At 44.8% G+C, this 22,500-nt stretch overlaps 1 protein-coding gene across 12 annotated transcripts in view; it reads left to right on the top strand.

The window, feature by feature from the left end:
- Nucleotides 1-22,500, top strand: part of LOC139406429 (transcription factor SOX-6-like) — a 175,252-nt gene that overhangs the window by 120,256 nt on the left and 32,496 nt on the right. For 6 of the 12 annotated variants that reach the window (XM_071148998.1, XM_071148995.1, XM_071148992.1 and 3 more), the window contains 3 exons: nucleotides 3,377-3,456; nucleotides 16,592-16,741; nucleotides 18,775-18,949. In XM_071148998.1, coding sequence (XP_071005099.1) covers nucleotides 3,377-3,456; nucleotides 16,592-16,741; nucleotides 18,775-18,949 — 405 coding nt within the window. Of the gene's footprint in view, nucleotides 1-3,376; nucleotides 3,457-16,567; nucleotides 16,742-18,774; nucleotides 18,950-22,500 lie in introns of all 12 variants that reach the window. The other 6 variants (XM_071148989.1, XM_071148988.1, XM_071148999.1 and 3 more) reach the window with 2 other exon arrangements.

The following is a 22,500-nucleotide window of genomic DNA, read 5'->3' as shown; positions in this document are numbered from 1 at the left end:
ATAAACAGACAGAGAGACTGGAAGGAACCAGAGAGTGATAAACAGTCAGAGAGACTGGAACCAGAGAGTGATAAACAGTCAGAGAGACTAGAACCAGAGAGTGGTTAACAGTCAGAGAGACTGGAACCAGAGAGTGATAAACAGACAGAGAGACTGGAACCAGAGAGTGATAAACAGACAGAGAGACTGGAACCAGAGAACGATAAACAGACAGAGAGACTGGAACCAGAGAACGATAAACAGACAGAGAGACTGGAACCAGAGAGTGGTAAACAGACAGAGAGACTGGAACCAGAGAGTGATAAACAGACAGAGAGACTGGAACCAGAGAGTGATAAACAGACAGAGCGAGAGAACCAGAGAGTGATAAACAGACAGAGAGACTGGAACCAGAGAACGATAAACAGACAGAGAGACTGGAACCAGAGAGTGATAAACAGACAGAGAGACTGGAACCAGAGAGTGATAAACAGACAGAGAGACTGGAACCAGAGAGTGTTAAACAGTCAGAGAGACTGGAACCAGAGAGTGATAAACAGACAGAGAGACTGAACCAGAGAGTGGTTAACAGACAGAGAGACTGGAACCAGAGAGTGATAAACAGTCAGAGAGACTGGAACCAGAGAACGATAAACAGACAGAGAGACTGGAACCAGAGAACGATAAACAGACAGAGAGACCGGAACCAGAGAGTGATAAACAGTCAGAGAGACTGGAACCAGAGAGTGATAAACAGACAGAGAGACTGGAACCAGAGAACGATAAACAGTCAGAGAGACTGGAAGGAACCAGAGAGTGATAAACAGACAGAGATACTGGAACCAGAGAGTGATAAACAGACAGAGAGACTGGAAGGAACCAGAGAGTGATAAACAGTCAGAGAGACTGGAACCAGAGAGTGATAAAGAGTCAGAGAGACTAGAACCAGAGAGTGGTTAACAGTCAGAGAGACTGGAACCAGAGAGTGATAAACAGACAGAGAGACTGGAACCAGAGAGTGATAAACAGACAGAGAGACTGGAACCAGAGAACGATAAACAGACAGAGAGACTGGAACCAGAGAGTGATAAACAGACAGAGAGACTGGAACCAGAGAGTGATAAACAGACAGAGAGACTGGAACCAGAGAGTGATAAACAGACAGAGCGAGAGAACCAGAGAGTGATAAACAGACAGAGAGACTGGAACCAGAGAACGATAAACAGACAGAGAGACTGGAACCAGAGAGTGATAAACAGACAGAGAGACTGGAACCAGAGAGTGATAAACAGACAGAGAGACTGGAACCAGAGAACGATAAACAGACAGAGAGACTGGAACCAGAGAACGATAAACAGTCAGAGAGACTGGAACCAGAGAGTGATAAACAGTCAGAGAGACTGGAACCAGAGAGTGATAAACAGACAGAGAGACTGAACCAGAGAGTGGTTAACAGACAGAGAGACTGGAACCAGAGAGTGATAAACAGTCAGAGAGACTGGAACCAGAGAACGATAAACAGACAGAGAGACTGGAACCAGAGAACGATAAACAGACAGAGAGACCGGAACCAGAGAGTGATAAACAGTCAGAGAGACTGGAACCAGAGAGTGATAAACAGACAGAGAGACTGGAACCAGAGAGTGATAAACAGTCAGAGAGACTGGAACCAGAGAACGATAAACAGACAGAGAGACTGGAACCAGAGAACGATAAACAGACAGAGAGACTGAACCAGAGAACGATAAACAGACAGAGAGACTGGAACCAGAGAGGAGTAAACAGACAGAGAGACCGGAACCAGAGAGTGATAAACAGACAGAGAGACTAGAACCGGGCGAGAGTGAGACAGAAAGAGCAAGAGTGAGTAAACAAGTATCTGGAGGGGAGGGGGGCAGGTTTACTCTTGGCGTGGTAAACTTCCTCATCTCAGCCTGGGCTATGTGTTTTTGTTGTTGTCTCTCTCCTCCTGATAGGTGTTAACTATACCCCATGTCTCTCTCCTCCTGATAGGTGATAACTATACTCCATGTCTCTCCTCCTGATACCCCATGCAGTTCATTGTATGTTTTGTTGTCTCTCTCCTCCTGATAGGTTATAACTACCCCATGCAGTTCATTGTATGTTTTGTTGTCTCTCTCCTGATAGGTGATAACTACCCCATGCAGTTCATTGTATGTTTTGTTGTCTCTCTCCTGATAGGTGATAACTACCCCATGCAGTTCATTGTATGTTTTGTTGTCTCTCTCCTGATAGGTGATAACTACCCCATGCAGTTCATTGTATGTTTTGTTGTCTCTCTCCTGATAGGTGATAACTACCCCATGCAGTTCATTGTATGTTTTGTTGTCTCTCTCCTGATAGGTGATAACTACCCCATGCAGTTCATTGTATGTTTTGTTGTCTCTCTCCTGATAGGTGATAACTACCCCATGCAGTTCATTGTATGTTTTGTTGTCTCTCTCCTCCTGATAGGTGATAACTACCCCATGCAGTTCATTGTATGTTTTGTTGTCTCTCTCCTGATAGGTGATAACTACCCCATGCAGTTCATTGTATGTTTTGTTGTCTCTCTCCTGATAGGTGATAACTACCCCATGCAGTTCATTGTATGTTTTGTTGTCTCTCTCCTGATAGGTGATAACTACCCCATGCAGTTCATTGTATGTTTTGTTGTCTCTCTCCTGATAGGTGATAACTACCCCATGCAGTTCATTGTATGTTTTGTTGTCTCTCTCCTGATAGGTGATAACTACCCCATGCAGTTCATTGTATGTTGTGTTGTCTCTCTCCTGATAGGTGATAACTACCCCATGCAGTTCATTGTATGTTTTGTTGTCTCTCTCCTGATAGGTGATAACTACCCCATGCAGTTCATTGTATGTTTTGTTGTCTCTCTCCTGATAGGTGATAACTACCCCATGCAGTTCATTGTATGTTGTGTTGTCTCTCTCCTGATAGGTGATAACTACCCCATGCAGTTCATTGTATGTTTTGTTGTCTCTCTCCTGATAGGTGATAACTACCCCATGCAGTTCATTGTATGTTTTGTTGTCTCTCCTCCTGATAGGTGATAACTACCCCATGCAGTTCATTGTATGTTTTGTTGTCTCTCTCCTGATAGGTGATAACTACCCCATGCAGTTCATTGTATGTTTTGTTGTCTCTCTCCTGATAGGTGATAACTACCCCATGCAGTTCATTGTATGTTTTGTTGTCTCTCCTCCTGATAGGTGATAACTACCCCATGCAGTTCATTGTATGTTTTGTTGTCTCTCCTCCTGATAGGTGATAACTACCCCATGCAGTTCATTGTATGTTTTGTTGTCTCTCCTCCTGATAGGTGATAACTACCCCATGCAGTTCATTGTATGTTTTGTTGTCTCTCTCCTGATAGGTGATAACTACCCCATGCAGTTCATTCCATCCACAATGGCAGCTGCAGCCGCGTCAGGACTGAGCCCGCTACAACTACAGGTAGGCCCATGTGCTTCTTCAGGGAAACATTTCACTTAGCTACACATCTAGGATCAGCTTCCCTACCCCAATCCTTACCTAAACCATTAGAATTGGAAATGCAAAACTGACCCAAGATCAGCGTCTAGAGACCACTTCACCCTACATCGCCATGTGCTGCTCCACAAAGGAAAGGTACTGACATGCTAACAAGCATTTACAGTACCAGATTTAGGCATACTAAGTATCTGCACCAAATCTGGAACCAGTTTTGTTTTTTATTGTTTTTCCAGAGGAAATTTCGTCTTGAGGGTAGATCCCAATAAGACAAACGTATGATCAGAAACATGCTAGTCCACTAAGTCCTGCATGAGAGTTGTTAAACAGCCTAACCACAAAATACTAGCCCGGCATTAGCAACAATGCTAACTAACCAAGATTCCTATAGGCTCCCATGTTTACCAAGCCTATAGACTCTATACCCTAGATATTGAACCCACCACTTCCCTTATCTGAAATATGTTGACTGAGTCAAACAAAGGCCATTATGATAAATCTCTTTGGTGTTCCAACCCACCAGCACAACACCTGGCCTAGGCAATGTATCATATTTTTATTGGTGCTTGACACCTATGGTTAGCGAATGGCATCTATAGATAATAGTTATCATTGAACATGGCTACAAAAAGATGAGAAAAAAAATGCCTCTACCCCAAAGGGCGTACCCCAATTTTACAACATTGTCGTCCACACCTCCTCTACAGCATATTGGAAAATAACAGAACGTCTCAAATTGTTATATTCGTAGGTAAACTATCACTTTCCGGCGTCAATCATTATTTCTGGTATCGTTGCAGTCAGCTTTTAAACATAACAGCTTTGCCTCAGGTTATTCAGGCTGTAATATGGCTTCCCCTAGCAAAGCTCTCATTAAATGTTATTGACCTAACAAAGCACTGTGTGGTGCAGTTGGGAAGCAGAACCTGCTGTTCAGTCAGACAGAATATCTCCACGTGTGCCTTTGAAATGATCAAAGCATCTGTACCTCACAGTGGTGTTGTGTGTGCGTGTTCATTTGTGAGGTAGAACGAAGTGGATGAATGCACCGTGACATGTGTAATCATTCATATTTAAACATCTCAGAGATGGAGAGAAGGAAAACCTGAATGAAAGAGGAAGATGCTCATTATACTGCTTGTTTAGAACAAAAACAAAGTGAAGGGGAGTGGTTGAGATTTATAGACAGATAGGGTAAGCGTCATTGAAGGAAAGAGAAGGTTAGGAATGCTGGAAAAATGATACAAAATCATTTCCTTAGTTTGTAATGACAAAAATGACATAAGAGTTCAGTAGAACATACGTCTAACCTCATCTAAAGATTAAGCGTGTAGTGCTAATGTAAGTGGAGGAGTGGCACTGTTATTAAGCCTTGTGGTCTCTGTGTGGCCATATGGGTTATAGTGCTACAGTACACAGTCTTCAGTTTGTCTTGACAAAAATAACGCATCCATATAGTAAAGTAGTGGCATGATATATGTCTACGTCTCAATGAGCATCATGGTATCCTGGCCAAATGCAGTATTATTAATAATCTCGTCTGTGTGTGGCCATTGGGTGTACGCTGTAGTGCTTTAGAAGTTCTCCCCCTCTCAGGTCAGGCTCTGCTTCATATGTACTGTAGACGAGTCAGAGTGAGACACACGGTGAGACACACAGTGAGACACCCCACAAATGCTTCAGATGTGAGATGATTTTTACACAAGATGAAGATAAGGTGGAACTGGAAAATGGACAGGCATTTGTCTGCCCTAAATGCACCACCATCAAGCATCTTAGGGAAGAGATCCTCCGTCTGTTAGCTCGAATGCGAGAAAAGGAAAACCTGCTTTCTAAGTACACTGACCTTGCTGTAACACAGGCAAACCCAATCTCAACAGCAAAGCTGTTGATGAGTAGGGCGGCATTGCTCTGTTCCAATCCAACAGACAGATGCTAAGCTCAGCTCCGCGGCCCATGGGAGACTGGACACTCGCAAGGCGTAGGAGGTCGGGGAGGCAGTCTGGCCTCCCATCTATCCGAGAAGATCTGACCCAGCTATCAAACAGCTTTGCCCCGCTTGAGATGGACCTACCAGCCCCGGGAGTCAGCACGGATCCTGGGTGTATACCAACACCCGCGGCCAACCAGTGGCACCCTCCCTCATGGCCACCACAGTTCAGCAGGTCGTTTCCCCATCAGATTCCATCACTACCATCATCATTGTGGGCAGCTTGAGATCTTGGCCTGCCTATGGTCTGTGGACCAACTAAGGTCCACTGTCACCCAGGAGACAATGTCCATGACGTCAACTCTCTCTTGCCCACAGTTCTAGCCAACTACTCCAATATTGACACCATCGTCACTCACTTAGGTTTTAACGACCTTCGTTTTTAGGAGATCTGAGGGAGGACTACAAAAAATTTTAACAGACCCTCGCTAGCGCAAGGAAGATAGTAATTATCTCTGGCCTCTCCCATGCTACCGAAGGGGTTTGGAATGTTTCAGTCGGCTCTTTGCCCTAAATGAAATACCTGAAGAAACTTTGCAACGACAGAAATGTCTCTTTGAAATGCTGTGGGAGCAACCAGCACTTTTTAAAAGAGACTGGATTCATCCTAAATGCAGGGGTTCCAGGAATTTTTCCAGCAACATCAAACTGTTTTAGAGACTGACAGACAGGATCCGGTAGTGCTTTAGTCCCAGCAACATCAAACTGTTTTAGAGACTGACAGACAGGGTCTGGTAGTGCTCCAGTTCTCCCTTGCCATGGGCCTAATACACAATATTATGCCCAGCCTTAGGAACTTTGGTTTTCCTAGATAGTGCTACTATATTGTGATCACTACAGCCAATGGTTTTGGATACTGCTTTAAAGCGCATTTCTGCAGCATTAGTAAAGATGTGGTCAATACATGTTGATGATGTCATTGCTGTGCTATTTGTAACTACCCTGGTAGGTTGACTGAACCAGGTTGCAGGTACAGGTTACAGAGTGGGCAGCTTGATGAAACCAGTCACTACTTAAATCCCCCAGAAAATATGCCTCTGTTGATATCACAAACATTATCAGGCATTTCACAATTGATCCAGATACCGACTTTTAGCACTTGGTGGTCTATAGCTGCTTCCCACCAGAATGGGCTTTAGGTGAGGCAGATGTAGATGTAGCCACATTACAACAGTATTTAACATGAGATCCTGTCTAAGCTTTACAGGAATGTGGTTCTGAATATAAACAGCAACAGCAACAAGACATGCTCATGTTATTTATGTCAGTGCAGGGTGAGCTACACACCTTGAACTTCCTATTAGGACACACGACTCAGTGCTAACAGTATAACTCTGGTTCACAGGCACATGATTACTGCACATAATAGCTGTAGGATCAGCAGTCTTTCAAGGCAGTAAGAGGGACATACATTAGGTTACTTACATTGTGTCTTCCAACGACCCTGGGATAATGTACATTTGCTGAAGCATTATGACAACTCATCACAATGGTAGGGATTAACTGAGCTGGGCTTGGGTCATTGATAAGTCATTGTCTCAACGTACCTTTATAATGCTGTGAAAGGATCCAGGAACCCAAATGTTTTGGGTGGATCCCATCCTCCTTTTAAAATGAGTGTTGTTTCCAGAAGGTATCAGAATTGTCAATCAATGTTACACCCACAGAGCTGCAATAGTCACAAAGCCAGTTATGGAGGGATAAAAGTCTGCTGAAACGTTCAAGGTCACGATTTAGGGAGGGCAGGGGGCCAGATATTATGGGGCGTTTGTTGGTGTAGAGACCCAATCAGCTCTTTAAAATCCATCTTCAGCTGTTCTGAGCTGCCCTTCATAATGTTATTGAATCCCACATGAACTATGATAGACTCAATTTCGTGATGCTGGTTTATAATGTTTGGGAGCAGATTAGTGATGTCCTGATGCAGGTTTACAATGTTTGGGAGCAGCTTATTGATGTCCTGATGCAGGTTTATAATGTTTGGGAGCAGCTTATTGATGTCCTGATGCAGGTTTATAATGTTTGGGAGCAGCTTATTGATGTCCTGATGCAGGCTTATAATGTTTGGGAGCAGCTTATTGATGTCCTGATGCAGGTTTATAATGTTTGGGAGCAGCTTATTGATGTCCTGATGCAGGTTTAAAATGTTTGGGAACAGCTTAGTGATGTCCTGTAATCGTGCTCCTGGATAGCACAAGGTTTTTGCTCCAGGGACTGTGACATTTCTCACCATTGAACTACCCAATACAACGGCCGAAGAATGGAATGGACAAATTTGCCCATTCCTAACCCTCACAAAATGTGTGGAACATTTCACGGGCCCACGAGGAGCAGGATAGTGTACGCCTGCAGCTCCCGACGATAGGTCCAGACCTCCCACAGCAGGCAGAGGCCAATCAGAGCCAGAGAGAGGGAAAGGAGCCGAGCTCGACGACAAAGCCACTGTTGGAGTCAGTGAAGTTGGAGTCAGGGTAGTTGGAGTCAGCACAGCTGTGCTTAGACACAGGCAGTCCCAGCGATGAAGGCACAGGCAGATCCGGCACCAAGGCGGCGACGCTGTTCTTCATGTTGATCTGCTCAAGAGAGATATAGTAAGGGAGATTAGAGAGATAGAAATGGAGAGGAGAGCGTAATGGAGAGTAGAGCATTTGAGCGATAGTAATGGAGAGGATAGAGAGATAGTAATAGGAGAGCGATAGGAAGGGAGTGGAGAGAGAGTTATAGAGTACAGAGATTGAGATATATTAGTGGAGAGGAGAGAGATCGAGAGATAATGGAGAGGAGAGGAGAGAGTTGGCGATAGTAGAGAGAGAGAGAGACAGTAATGGAGAGCCGATAGATTAAAAGGGAATGGAGAGAGAGTAATGGAGAGTAGTGAGATTGAGAGATAGTAATGGAGAGGAGAGAGGTAGTAATGGAGAGGAGAGAGATTGATATATACTAATGGAGAGGAGAGAATTGAGATAGATAGATAGATAGATAGATAGATAGATAGATAGATAGATAGATAGGAGAGAATTGAGAGATAGTAATGGAGAGAGAGATAGATAGTAATGGAGAGGGAGATGAAGCGATAGTAATGGAGAGAAGACAGATTGTGATGGAGATAGAGAGAGAGTAAGGGAGAGGAGAGAGTAATGGAGAGAGAGAGTAATGGAGAGGAGAGTAATGGACAGGATAGTAATGGAGAGGAGAGGGATGGTAATGGAGAGAGGAGAATGTATCTGGTTAGGAGGGTGAGAGGGAGGGGAATACCAAATACATTACAATCCTATAAAATTCTGCATCTATTTATAACACTCTAAAGATGGAAGACAGGATAGCTTGATCTCCAAATCTCTTGCATTCTACACCTTCAATTTATTTAACCTCAACAATATGTTGCACTTACAGTATAGTCATAGGAGGGAAACTAGAATACAATATATTGACTAAGTGTATTGGATCATTCATGACCAGCACAACAAGCGGCAGAATGTTTTAGGAGCCAGGGGCTGTGTTTCAATGGCACCGGCTCACATCAAAACTAGTGCACTATAAAGAGAATAGAATGCCATTTGGGACTTCATCGGTCAATTGTTTCCAGTCCTTATGGCCGGTGCCTGGCATCTGCAGTTCAGTTCAATTGAAGAATTACCCCCTTTGTGTCCCATTAATGAGAGTGCAATACAGTTACTTAGTAGACATTCTTGTTGTCATCACAAGACGTCGCTCACTCTTTTCCTCTCCGGCTCAATTAGCTATTTCTGTTTCATAGCTCTAAAGGTGAGGTATTGACGCAACACTGATATACGGAGAATCAAGGGTTTTCCACCACTTTGCTAAATATAGGGGTTTGCAAATTTGTTTTGCCTGTGTGATTTCATTCATTGCATGACATTTGTGTGACTTCCGAGTTTAATAGGAGAATCAAATCAAAATGTTTTGGGGCAGGCGTTAAGGAGCAGACATCTGACCCATTGAAGAGATTAGAGCATAGGCACAACTTGAGGACTAGTGATGGACATGTTCTCAATGAGACTCAGCTGTGAATCTATTAGAGGGCATTCCTATGCTATGTACAGTTCAAGTCGGAAGTTAACATACACTTAGGTTGGAGTCATTAAAACTCGTTTTTCAACCACTCCACAAATTTTTTGTTAACAAACTATAGTTTTGGCAAGTCGGTTAGGACTTCTACTTTGTGCATGACACAAGTAATTTTTTGAACAATTGTTTACAGATAGATTATTTTACTTATAATTCATTGTATCACAATTCCAGTGGGTCAGAAGTTTACATACACTAAGTTGACTGTGCCTTTAAACAGCTTTCAAAATTCCAGAAAAATATGTCATGGCTTTAGAAGCTTCTGATAGGCTAAATGGTATCATTTGAGTCAATTGGAGGTGTACCTGTGGATGTATTTCAAGGCCTCAGTGCATCTTTGCTTGACATCATGGGAAAATCAAAAGAAATCAGCCAAGACTTCAGAAAAAAACTGTAGACCTCCACAAGTCTGGTTCATCCTTGGGAGCAATTTCCAAACAATAGTACGCAAGTATAAACACCATGGGACCATGCAGCCGTCATACTCCTTAGGAAGGAGACATGTTCTTTCTCCTAGAGATGAATGTACTTTGTTGCGAAAAGTGCAAATCAATCCCAGAACAACAGCAAAGGACCTTGTGAAGATGCTGGAGGAAACAGGTACAAAAGTATCTATATCCACAGTATAACGAGTCCTATATTGCCCTAAAAGCCTACTCAACGCAGAAGAAGCCACTGCTCCAAAACTGCCATAAAAAAGCCAGACTACGGTTTGCAACTGCACATGGGGACAAATATCGTACTTTTTGGAGAAATGTCCTCTGGTCTGATGAAACAAAAATAGGACTGTTTGGCCATAATGAACATGTTTGGAAAAGGGGGAGGAAAAAGGGGGAGGCTTGCAGTCCAAAGTACACCATCCCAACTGTGAAGCACGGGGGTGGCAACATCATGTTGTGGGGGTACTTTGCTGCTGGAGCGACAGATGACATCATGAGGACGGAAATGTATGTTGATATATTGAAGCAACATCTCAAGACATCAGTCAGATAGTTAAAGCTTGGTCGGAAATTGGTCTTCCAAATGAACAATGACCCCAAGCATACTTTAAAAGTTGTGGCAAAATGGGTTAAGCACAACAAAGTCAAGGCATCGGAGTGGCCATCACAAGGCCCTGACCTCAATCTCATAGAAAATCTGTGGGCAGAACTGAAAAAGCATGTGCGAGTAAGGAGGCCTACAAACCTGACTCAGTTACACCAGCTCTGTCAGGAAGAATAAGGGAAAATTCACCCAACTTATTGTGGGAAGCTTGTGGAAGGCTACCCGAAACGTTTGACCCAAGTGAAATAATTTTAAGCCAATGCTACCAAGTACTAGTTGAGTGTCTGTAAATGTCTGACCCACTGGGAATGTGATGAAAGAAATAAAAGCTGAAATAAATCATTCTCTCTAATATTATTCTGAAATTTCATATTCTTAAAATAAAGTGGTGGTCCTAACTGACCTAAGACAGGGAATTTTTACTAGGATTAAATGTCAGGAATTGTGAAAAACTGAGTTTAAATGTATTTGGCTAAGGTGTATGTAAACTTCCGACTTCAACTGTATATGTCCAGTCGTGGCCAAAGGTTTTGAGAATGACACAAATATAAATGTTCACAAAGTCTGCTGCCTCAGTTTGTATGATGGCAATTTGCATATACTCCAGAATGTTATGAAGAGTAATCAGATGAATTGCAATTAATTGCAAAGTCCCTCTTTGCCATGCAAATGAACTGAATCCCCCCAAAAACATTTCCACTGCATTTCAGCCCTGCCACAAAAGGACCAGCTGACATCATGTCAGTGATTCTCTCGTTGACACAGCTGTGAGTGTTGAGGAGGACAAGGCTGGAGATCAATCTGTCATGCTGATTGAGTTCAAATAACAGACTGGAAGCTTCAAAAGGAGGGTGGTGCTTGGAATCATTGTTCTTCCTCTGTCAACCATGGTTACCCACAAGGAAACATGTGCCGTCATCATTGCTTTGCACAAAAAGGGCTTCCCAGGCAAGGATATTGCTGCCAGTAACATTGCACCTAAATCAACCATTTATCGGATCATCAAGAACTTCAAGGAGAGCGGTTCAATTGTTGTGAAGAAGGCTTCAGTGCGCCCAAGAAAGTCCAGCAAACGCCAGGACCGTCTCCTAAAGTTGATTCAGCTGCGGGATTGTGGCACCACCAGCACAGAGCTTGCTCAGGAATGGCAGCAAGCAGGTGTGAGTGCATCTGCACGCACAGTGAGGCGAAGACTTTTGGAGGATGGCCTGGTGTCAAGAACGGCAGCAAAGAAGCCACTTCTCTCCAGGAAAAACATCAGGGGACAGAATGATATTCTGCAAAAGGTACAGGGATTGGACTGCTGACAACTGGGGTAAAGTCATTTTCTCTGATGAATCCCCTTTCCGATTGTTTGGGGCATCCGGAAAAAAGCTTGTCCAGAGAAGACAAGGTGAATGCTACCATCAGTCCTGTGTCATGCCAACAGTAAAGCACCCTGAGACCATTCATGTGTGGGGTTGCTTCTCTTTTGCCATAAGGCAAAAGTGATAACTAAGTGGCTCGGGGAACAAAACATTGATATTTTGGGTCCATGCCCAGGAAACTCCTCAGACCTTAATCCCATTGAGAACTTGTGGTCAATCCTCAAGAGGCGGGTGGACAAACAAAAACCCACACATTCTGACAAAGTCCAAGCATTGATTATGCAAGAATGGGCTGCCATCAGTCAGGATGTGGCCCAGAAGTTGATTGACAGCATACCAGGGTGGATTGCAAAGGTCTTGAAAAAGAAGGGTCAACACTGCAAATATTGACTCTTTGCATCAACTTCATGTAATTGTCAATAAAAGCCTTGAAATGCTTGTAATTATACTTAAGTATTCCATAGTAACATCTGACAAAAATATATAATGACACTGATGCAGGAAACTTTGTGAAAATTAATATTTGTTTCATTCTCAAAACTTTTGGCCACGACTGTATGTATAAACTCAGCAAAAAAATAATTGTCCCTTTTTCAGGTCCCTGTCTTTCAAAGATATTTTCGTAAAAATCCAAATAGCTTCATAGATCTTCATTGTAAAGGGTTTAAACACTGTTTCCCATGCTTGTTCAATGAACCATAAGCAATTAATGAACATGCACCTGTGGAATGGTTGTAAGACACTAACAGCTTACAGACGGTAGGCAATTAAGGTCACAGTTATGAAAACTTAGGACACTAAAAAGGCCCTTCTACTGACTCTGAAAAACACCACAAGAAAGATGCCCATGGTCCCTGCTCATCTAGGTGAACATACAGATGTGCAGATGTGGCCAGGGCAATGAATTGCAATGTTCGTACTGTGAGATGCCTAAGACAGCGCTACAGGGAGACATGATGGACAGCTGATCATCCTCGCTGTGGCAGACCACGTGTAACAACATCTGCACAGGATCGGTACATCACACCTGCGGGACAGTTACAGGATGGCAACAACAACTGCCTGAGTTACACCAGGAACACACAATCCCTCCATCAGTGCTCAGACTGTCCGCAATAGGCTGAGAGAGGCTGGACTGAGGACTTGTAGGCCAGTTGTAAGGCAGGTCACTCACCAGACATCACCGGCAAAAACATCGCCTATGGGCACAAACCCACCGTCGCTGGACCAGACAGGACTGGCAAAAAGTGCTCTTCATTGACGAGTCGCGGTATTGTCTCACCAGGGGTGATGGTCGGATTTGCGTTTATCGTTGAAGGAATAAGCGGTACTCCGAGGCCTGTAATCTGGAGTGGGATCGATTTGGAAGTGGAGGGTCCATCATGATTTTTGGCGGTGTGTCACAGCATCATCGAACTGCACTTGTTGTCATTGCAGGAAATCTCAATGCTGTGCGTTACAGGGAAGACATCCTCCTCCCTCGTGTGGTACCCTTCCTGCAGGCTCATCCTGACATGACCCTCCAGCATGACAATGCCACCAGCCATAGTGCTCGTTCTGTGTGTGATTTCCTGCAAGACAGGAATGTCAGTGTTCTGCCATGGCCAGCGAAGAGCCCGGATCTCAATCCCATTGAGCACTTCAATCCCATTCCCCCCAGAAATGTCCGGGAACTTGCAGGTTTCCTTGGTGGAAGAGTGGAGTAACATCTCACAGCAAGAACTGGCAAATATGGTGCAGTCCATGAGGAGGAGATGCACTGCAGTACTTAATGCAGCTGGTGGCCACACCAGATACGGACTGATACTTTGGATTTTGAGCCCCCTTTGTTCAGGGACACATTATTCAATTTCTGTTAGTCACATGTCTGTGTAACTTGTTCAGTTTATGTCTCAGTTGTTGAATCTTGTTATGTTCAAAGAAATATTTACACATGTTAAGTTTGCTGAAAATGAACGCTGTTGACAGTGAGAGGACGTTTCTTTTTTTTGCTGTGTTTATATATACAGACACGCTTACTGTGACTTTTACACATATGTACGTTTACACACGCACACGAACTTGTGTGAGCATGCACGCACGCAAACACACACATACATAAGAATACACACACACACACACACACACACACACACACACACACACACACACACACACACACCAGAAGTTGTTAATTTAGCCTTTTCTTGGTAAGCGTCAGTCAGTCAGTCCCTTTTTCTCCTTTCTCTCCCTGCTAACCTGCTGAAAAGTTCCAACCCCCATGTGTTTTCCTGATACTGAGATCAATAGAAAGCCGAGGCTAAAAGAAGCTAGCCAAGGGGATTGTACCAGTCCCGCTAGGGGCAGGTATAGAATCCATGTTAACTTATTCATTATGATCTTAAAGCCCATAATGATCCTAGATCAGCACTCGTACTCAGCCCCCTATAAAGCACATCATACCTTTCTCTTAGCATATTATTGTGCTAACATGGCTATCAAAACCAGCACTGATGGAGGAAAATTACAGACTAATCATTTAGTTTCAGTCAAATTAGCACTAACAGCCAGAGTCCCCGTCCAATAGAGAGTTTTGTTTTTAAAGACTGTTTGTCAATTTGTAATTTTAAAAAAATCACTGCATTATCTTCCCTCAGGGTTTACTGAACAGCGAGAGGTCAGATTGCCGTTGTTTACGTTGCACATTGGCTTCTAGCCGGCCATCGATCCCTCAGGTTTTTGGGCGGAAAAGGGAGAAAAAGGCCTGTCTTCAATGCTTTTGTTTGTTTGACTTTAAAAAGCATTATGCCAGTTGGCAAGGTCAGGGTCAAGTAAACAATAATGAAATTATACATTTCCAAGGCTCAATGGGGCTAAAAATTACTGTGGCAGTCTTTTACTAGGTTACTAGAAAGGTGCACCGTTTGACTCCCTATTTACATTCGACTGGTCACTTTTTGTCAGCTCTCTGTGCAAAGCTCTTGTCTGATGTTATTTTGGCAGCCATATTGAAACGGGGGGCTATCTCTGTTTTAGTTTGTGTGGGGGTATGAATGTTTGTGTGAGTGTGCTTGGGTATAGGGGCCCATAGCTCAGTCTACCAGTGTCTAACTGTCTAAATCATTCCCATACATAATCCTTACTCAGTAGAGAGAGACAGTGTGTGTGTTTGTACGTGTGCTTGGGCCTCGGAGACATTCAAGGTGTATACCTCAGCTCTCCTCTTCTCCGCAGTTGTATGAACAACAGCCATCACCGCAGCAAGTTACTCTTGTGGTCGTGAATGATAGACGCGCGAGGTCCTACCAATCATTCAAAGCACATTCTTGAGCGGATCTCATATCGCCAGAGGTTGGCCCGGGCACTCCTCATACTCGCCAAGGAAAATAAGCGCCGTGACACCAGGGCTTTGTTTCATCGCGGCGAGGGCCCCTTCTGTTTGTGTTTAATATTGGCTCGAGAGAGAGAGGCTATCCAACTCGCTGCCTGAACCACAGAATGAGACGGCGCAGCCTTCCTCCCGTCTGCTCTGCTTCTCGTGTGTCTGCCACCCTCCTCCACGGACCTCAGAGTCCTCATGAGGCCTAGCGGTTAGACTGAGAGGAAATCAGATCTCACAACACTGGGGCAATGATACAATGGGGAGAGAGGGAGAGGGGAAGAGAGGAGAGGACAAGGGGAGAGAGGGAGAGGGGAAGAGAGGAGAGGACAAGGGGAGAGAGGGAGAGGGGAAGAGAGGGGAAAGAGAGGAGAGGACAAGGGGAGAGAGAAATTGAGGTCAGAGGAGAGGAGAGGAGAGGGGGGAGGAGATGAGGGAGAGGAGAGAAGAGTGGAGAACGGTGAGAGAGGATACAGGAGAGGAGAAGATAAAAGAAGAGTGTAGAAATGGAGATATTAGAGGAGAGGAGGAGGAAGAGAGGCAGGCCAAGTCTTACTGAACACAAGCCATGTCTGGGTGGTTTTCATGCAGGATTGGGGCTTTGATATGTTGTCAAGTCCTCAAACGGAGGTTGACAGTGGTTTCAGGCAGTGGTCAGAGCTTTGATTCAGACTGCTGGACCTCAGACAGAGACTGTGTTTCACTTTTCTAGATTGGGTTGTTTAATATTTACTAAGTGTCTTGGACTGGCTGAAGCTTTGTAGGATTTCTCTGAAATTGAGGTTTATTCTCCATTAGTTCTTTGAAAGAGTTAAAAAATATATTTCTCTGAAACTTTACTCTGACATTTAACTTGAAGCATTTCTCTGACTTGAAGTTTTGAGGAACACTCAAAACCTCAAACTGGATCCAAGCATTGATATCAATCGATGAGCAAGCCACTCTGAACACCACCATCTGTTGAATGAATCGGAATTGTAGATAGATTGGCGATGGTTTGAGTTAAATATGTTTTCTCTAGATCTGAACCTTGACAAACAAACACATGCCTCCACCAATGCTCATAGTTGTGGGTGTCTTTTTCATTTTAGCTTTAAGTCACAACCAGCTATAGACAGGGCCTCTGTGTTTTTTCTCTGAAGTGCGTGTGGGCGTGTGACACACAGCGAGGGAGGTGGGAACTAAGCCAGCTCTAGCGGCTGGCTGCTGATGTTAATAGCTTGTCAGTTTCCCTATTTCCTCTCATTGCAGCAGCTGTACGCCGCCCAGCTGGCCAGCATGCAGATCTCACCTGGAGCCAAAATGGCCTCACTGCCACAGCCTCCCAACTCCTCAGACCCCCTATCGCCCCCCGGCTTGAAGAGTGAGAAGAGAGTGTTGAGTCCTGTCACTCATGTTAAGGTGAGCCTTCTCTTTATGATTGACTTTGTGTGTTTTTGTTTTGGACCTTGGTTACACAGTATATAACTCACTGACTGAATAAATGATTCAAGTGAAAGGGAATGACCACACACGTGTGTACACACACACACACACACACACACACACACACACACACATTGGCGATGGCTGCTGTTTGGCATGGGCCCAGACCTCTTTACTGGAGTGAGCTCGAGAGCATACGCCTCATCTTGACTCGACGAGGCAATAATGGGAGCCATGTGTCTATGTGGGGTCGCTGCAACCAGCATCACAATAGACTGAAGTCAGAACTCACCACAGCTCCACAATACTGCTCAACCAGCATCACAATAGACTGGAGTCAGAACTCACCACAGCTCCACAATACTGCTCAACCAGCATCACAATAGACTGGAGTCAGAACTCACCACAGCTCCACAATACTGCTCAACCAGCATCGCAATAGACTGGAGTCAGAACTCACCACAGCTCCACAATACTGCTCAACCAGCATCACAATAGACTGAAGTCAGAACTCACCACAGCTGCAACCAGCATCACAATAGACTGGAGTCAGAACTAACCAAAGCTGCAACCAGCATCACAATAGACTGGAGTCAGAACTCACCACCACTGCAACCAGCATCACAATAGACTAGAGTCAGAACTCACCACAGCTCTACAATACTGCTCAACCAGCATCACAATAGACTGGAGTCAGAACTAACCACAGCTCTACAGTAGTACTCTTCCCTTGAAACTTCAAACTTCCACCCTGAAACGTCCACCTTCCCCAACCCCTTTCCACTCTCTCTACCCTCCACACTGGCATCCCAATGTCCTCCCAGCCTCCCAAATCATGTTCTTTCTCCTCTCCCCAAGACTGGTTCCAAATTAAACCCATGTTTGTTAGCGTTCCCTTTCACGACTCAGTCAGGTGTCGACGAATTCTCTTCCAGTTTCTATTCCCTTCCAGGGATTCCTCACAAACTCAATGTGAGGCGATGTGGTCATGAACCTTTGATTAGGAAAGAGAGGAGGAGACGAGACGGCAAAAGTTTTTGTAGATCAAATGTATTTATAAATGGCCACAACTTGAGAGCGGGATAATTGAGTGAATACATTTTTTAGGCAGCAATCTGAGGGTCAAAGCCTTATTTTTCCCAGCTTCTGAATAATGTGCGGTCTCAACACGGTGCCCTGGGGAACACGACCAAAGTATTAAAGCAATATTGCACTCTCAAACACATCATTCACACTGGTCTACACTGAGTACAAACAAACACAACTTTTCTGTCTGCTTCAAATGTTTTTATTCTGTCAATCTGAACTCCCAGACAGACATGCTTCAACATATTTCAGAGGCTCAGTTGAATAGAGGAGTCAGGTTGAATCAGGACGACAGACTCTTCAGTCAGTTGGATAGAGAAATTATCCTCCTCAGCAGAGTTTACACCACGACAGCTACACTGAGTGTACAACATATTAAGAACACCTGCTGCCTTGAGACAATTGAGATTGTGCGTATGTGCCATACAGAGGGTGAATGGGCAAGACACAAGATTTAAGTGCCTTTGAACAGGGTATGGTAGTACACCGGTTTGTGTCAAGAACTGCAAAGCTGCTGGGTTTTTCATGCTCAACAATTTCCTGTGTGTATCAAGAATAGTCCACCACCCAAATGATTTCCAGCCAACTTGACACAGCTGTGGGAAGCATTGGGGTCAACGTGGGCCAGAATCCCTGCAGAACACATTCGACACCTTGTGGAGTCCATAACCCAATGAATTGAGGCTGTTCTGAGGGCAAAATGGGGTGCAACTCAATATTAGGAAGGTGTGGCTAATGTTTAGTACACTCAGTGTATACACACTTCAACTGACAACTACATTTTCACCAGGTCTTCACATGAAGCAGTCTGTCATAATGCCATCATAACAACGTCAAAATAATTGTTTGCCCATTTAACAGGTCAATGGTGTTTTCAGCTTTTTCTTACCCCTGTGCCTGCTCTTTCTCCTCATCTTCCACAGGAGGAAGGGTCGACGCAGCCCCTGAACCTCTCAGCCCGATCCAAGACTGGCGAGCCCCACCGCTCCCCGTCCTCGCCCTCACACACCCTGTTCCCCAGCAACAAGACCAGCCCCATCACCATGGGGAAGGGGCGCATCCCCAGCCCTCTCTCCAACATGGGCAGAGGCTCACTGGGTGAGTGCAGTGAACACACACACATGCCTGCGTACACACTCACAGGTACAAATAAACAAAATGCACGCAAACACCTTCACATTGCACACAAACATTCCTAGCATCCACCTCCAGTTCAAGTCAACCCCAAAGGAGACCTAGTTTTTTAAATATTTTTTTTACGAGTGCCCAAAGCCCTGTATTTAGTACCAATGAAAACCCAGGCAGCGGAACCAGTGAAACCCAGCACACGTTATTTGGTTTAAAGAGATCTCTCACATCATTGTCTGCCCTGGACCATAAACCTTAGTTCTCTACCTCTGCTATCTGTGATTAAACCCAATCTAAATCATTGCCTTACACCAAAACAATTTTGTTAGCTCCTCTAGAGTGTCTTTGAGGACGTACCACTTCACGTGTGTTCCTTCCTGTGTGCTATATTATGCCTTTTTTTAACAGCCACCCAAGCATACAGTACTTCCTCTTCATCTGATAATTAGACAAGGAAGGTAGAGGAAAGTTTGTTCTCCCGGAGGGGAACATTGGGTAGAGAAACTGCCGTTGGAAAAATGTAATTTACAGATGAGTCTTTCATTGTCTAACCACAAAAAAAGGCGTCACCCCTACCCCCTAGGCACCTGTGTAGATCTCAATGAGCTGGAGATCTAAAAGCAATATGGTAACAACTCCACCTTTTTTCTATGTTGCTTATACCTGGTCAATCCTCTCAGCTCTACGTATGTCTAGAGAGGAGGAACCAATCCTCTCAGCTCTACACATGTCTAAATAGTAGGAACCAATCCTCTCAGCTCTACGTATGTCTAGAGAGGAGGAACCAATCCTCTCAGCTCTACGTATGTCTAGAGAGTAGGAACCAATCCTCTCAGCTCTACACATGTCTAGAGAGTAGGAACCAATCCTCTCAGCTCTACGTATGTCTAGAGAGGAGGAACCAATCCTCTCAGCTCTACGTATGTCTAGAGAGTAGGAACCAATCCTCTCAGCTCTACACATGTCTAAATAGTAGGAACCAATCCTCTCAGCTCTACGTATGTCTAGAGAGGAGGAACCAATCCTCTCAGCTCTACGTATGTCTAGAGAGGAGGAACCAATCCTCTCAGCTCTACGTATGTCTAGAGAGTAGGAACCAATCCTCTCAGCTCTACACATGTCTAAATAGTAGGAACCAATCCTCTCAGCTCTACGTATGTCTAGAGAGGAGGAACCAATCCTCTCAGCTCTACGTATGTCTAGAGAGGAGGAACCAATCCTCTCAGCTCTACGTATGTCTAGAGAGGAGGAACCAATCCTCTCAGCTCTACGTATGTCTAGAGAGGAGGAATCAATCCTCTCAGCTCTACGTATGTCTAGAGAGGACGATCCAATCCTCTCAGCTCTACGTATGTCTAGAGAGGACGATCCAATCCTCTCAGCTCTACGTATGTCTAGAGAGGAGGATCCAATCCTCTCAGCTCTACGTATGTCTAGAGAGGAGGAACCAATACTCCCAGCTCTACGTATGCCTAGAGAGGAGGAACCGATACTCTCAGCTCTACGTATGTCTAGAGAGGAGGAACCGATCCTCGCAGCTCTACGTATGCCTAGAGAGTAGGAACCAAGTCTCTCAGCTCTACGTATGTCTAGAGAGGAGGAACCAATCCTCTCAGCTCTACGTATGTCTAGAGAGTAGGATCCAATCCTCTCAGCTCTACACATGTCTAAATAGTAGGAACCAATCCTCTCAGCTCTATGTATGTCTAGAGAGGAGGATCCAATCCTCTCAGCTCTACGTATGTCTAGAGAGGAGGATCCAATCCTCTCAGCTCTACGTATGTCTAGAGAGGAGGAACCAATACTCTCAGCTCTACGTATGCCTAGAGAGGAGGAACCGATACTCTCAGCTCTACGTATGTCTAGAGAGGAGGAACCGATCCTCGCAGCTCTACGTATGCCTAGAGAGTAGGAACCAATTCTCTCAGCTCTACGTATGTCTAGAGAGGAGGAACCAATCCTCTCAGCTCTACGTATGTCTAGAGAGTAGGATCCAATCCTCTCAGCTCTACACATGTCTAAATAGTAGGAACCAATCCTCTCAGCTCTACGTATGTCTAGAGAGGAGGATCCAATCCTCTCAGCTCTACGTATGTCTAGAGAGGAGGATCCAATCCTCTCAGCTCTACGTATGTCTAGAGAGGAGGAACCGATCCTCGCAGCTCTACGTATGCCTAGAGAGTAGGAACCAATTCTCTCAGCTCTACGTATGTCTAGAGAGGAGGAACCAATCCTCTCAGCTCTACGTATGTCTAGAGAGTAGGATCCAATCCTCTCAGCTCTACACATGTCTAAATAGTAGGAACCAATCCTCTCAGCTCTACGTATGTCTAGAGAGGAGGATCCAATCCTCTCAGCTCTACATATGTCTAGAGAGGAGGAACCAATCCTCTCAGCTCTACGTATGTCTAGAGAGGAGGAACCAATCCTCTCAGCTCTACGTATGTCTAGAGAGGAGGAATCAATCCTCTCAGCTCTACGTATGTCTAGAGAGGACGATCCAATCCTCTCAGCTCTACGTATGTCTAGAGAGGAGGAACCAATCCTCTCAGCTCTACGTATGTCTAGAGAGGAGGAACCAATCCTCTCAGCTCTACGTATGTCTAGAGAGGACGATCCAATCCTCTCAGCTCTACGTATGTCTAGAGAGGACGATCCAATCCTCTCAGCTCTACGTATGTCTAGAGAGGAGGAACCAATCCTCTCAGCTCTACGTATGTCTAGAGAGGAGGAACCAATCCTCTCAGCTCTACGTATGTCTAGAGAGGAGGAACCAATCCTCTCAGCTCTACGTATGTCTAGAGAGGAGGAACCAATCCTCTCAGCTCTACGTATGTCTAGAGAGGACGATCCAATCCTCTCAGCTCTACGTATGTCTAGAGAGGAGGAACCAATACTCTCAGCTCTACGTATGTCTAGAGAGGAGGAACCAATTCTCGCAGCTCTACGTATGTCTAGAGAGTAGGAACCAATCCTCTCAGCTCTACGTATGTCTAGAGAGGAGGAACCAATACTCTCAGCTCTACACATGTCTAGAGAGGAGGATCCAATCCTCTCAGCTCTACGTATGTCTAGAGAGGAGGATCCAATCCTCTCAGCTCTACGTATGTCTAGAGAGGAGGATCCAATCCTCTCAGCTCTACACATGTCTAGAGAGTAGGAACCAATCCTCTCACCTCTACACATGTCTAGAGAGGAGGAACCAATCCTCTCAGCTCTACACATGTCTAGAGAGGAGGAACCAATCCTCTCAGCTCTACGTATGTCTAGAGAGGAGGAACCAATCCTCTCAGCTCTACACATGTCTAGAGAGGAGGATCCAATCCTCTCAGCTCTACGTATGTCTAGAGAGGAGGAACCAATACTCTCAGCTCTACGTATGTTTAGAGAGGAGGAACCAATTCTCGCAGCTCTACGTATGTCTAGAGAGTAGGAACCAATCCTCTCAGCTCTACGTATGTCTAGAGAGGAGGAACCAATACTCTCAGCTCTACACATGTCTAGAGAGGAGGATCCAATCC

Source organism: Oncorhynchus clarkii, chromosome 4, assembly GCF_045791955.1.
Source record: "Oncorhynchus clarkii lewisi isolate Uvic-CL-2024 chromosome 4, UVic_Ocla_1.0, whole genome shotgun sequence".
Classification (NCBI taxonomy): Eukaryota; Metazoa; Chordata; class Actinopteri; order Salmoniformes; family Salmonidae; genus Oncorhynchus; species Oncorhynchus clarkii.
Note: the sequence above shows the minus strand (reverse complement) of the source record. Positions and strands in the feature narration are given on the sequence as shown.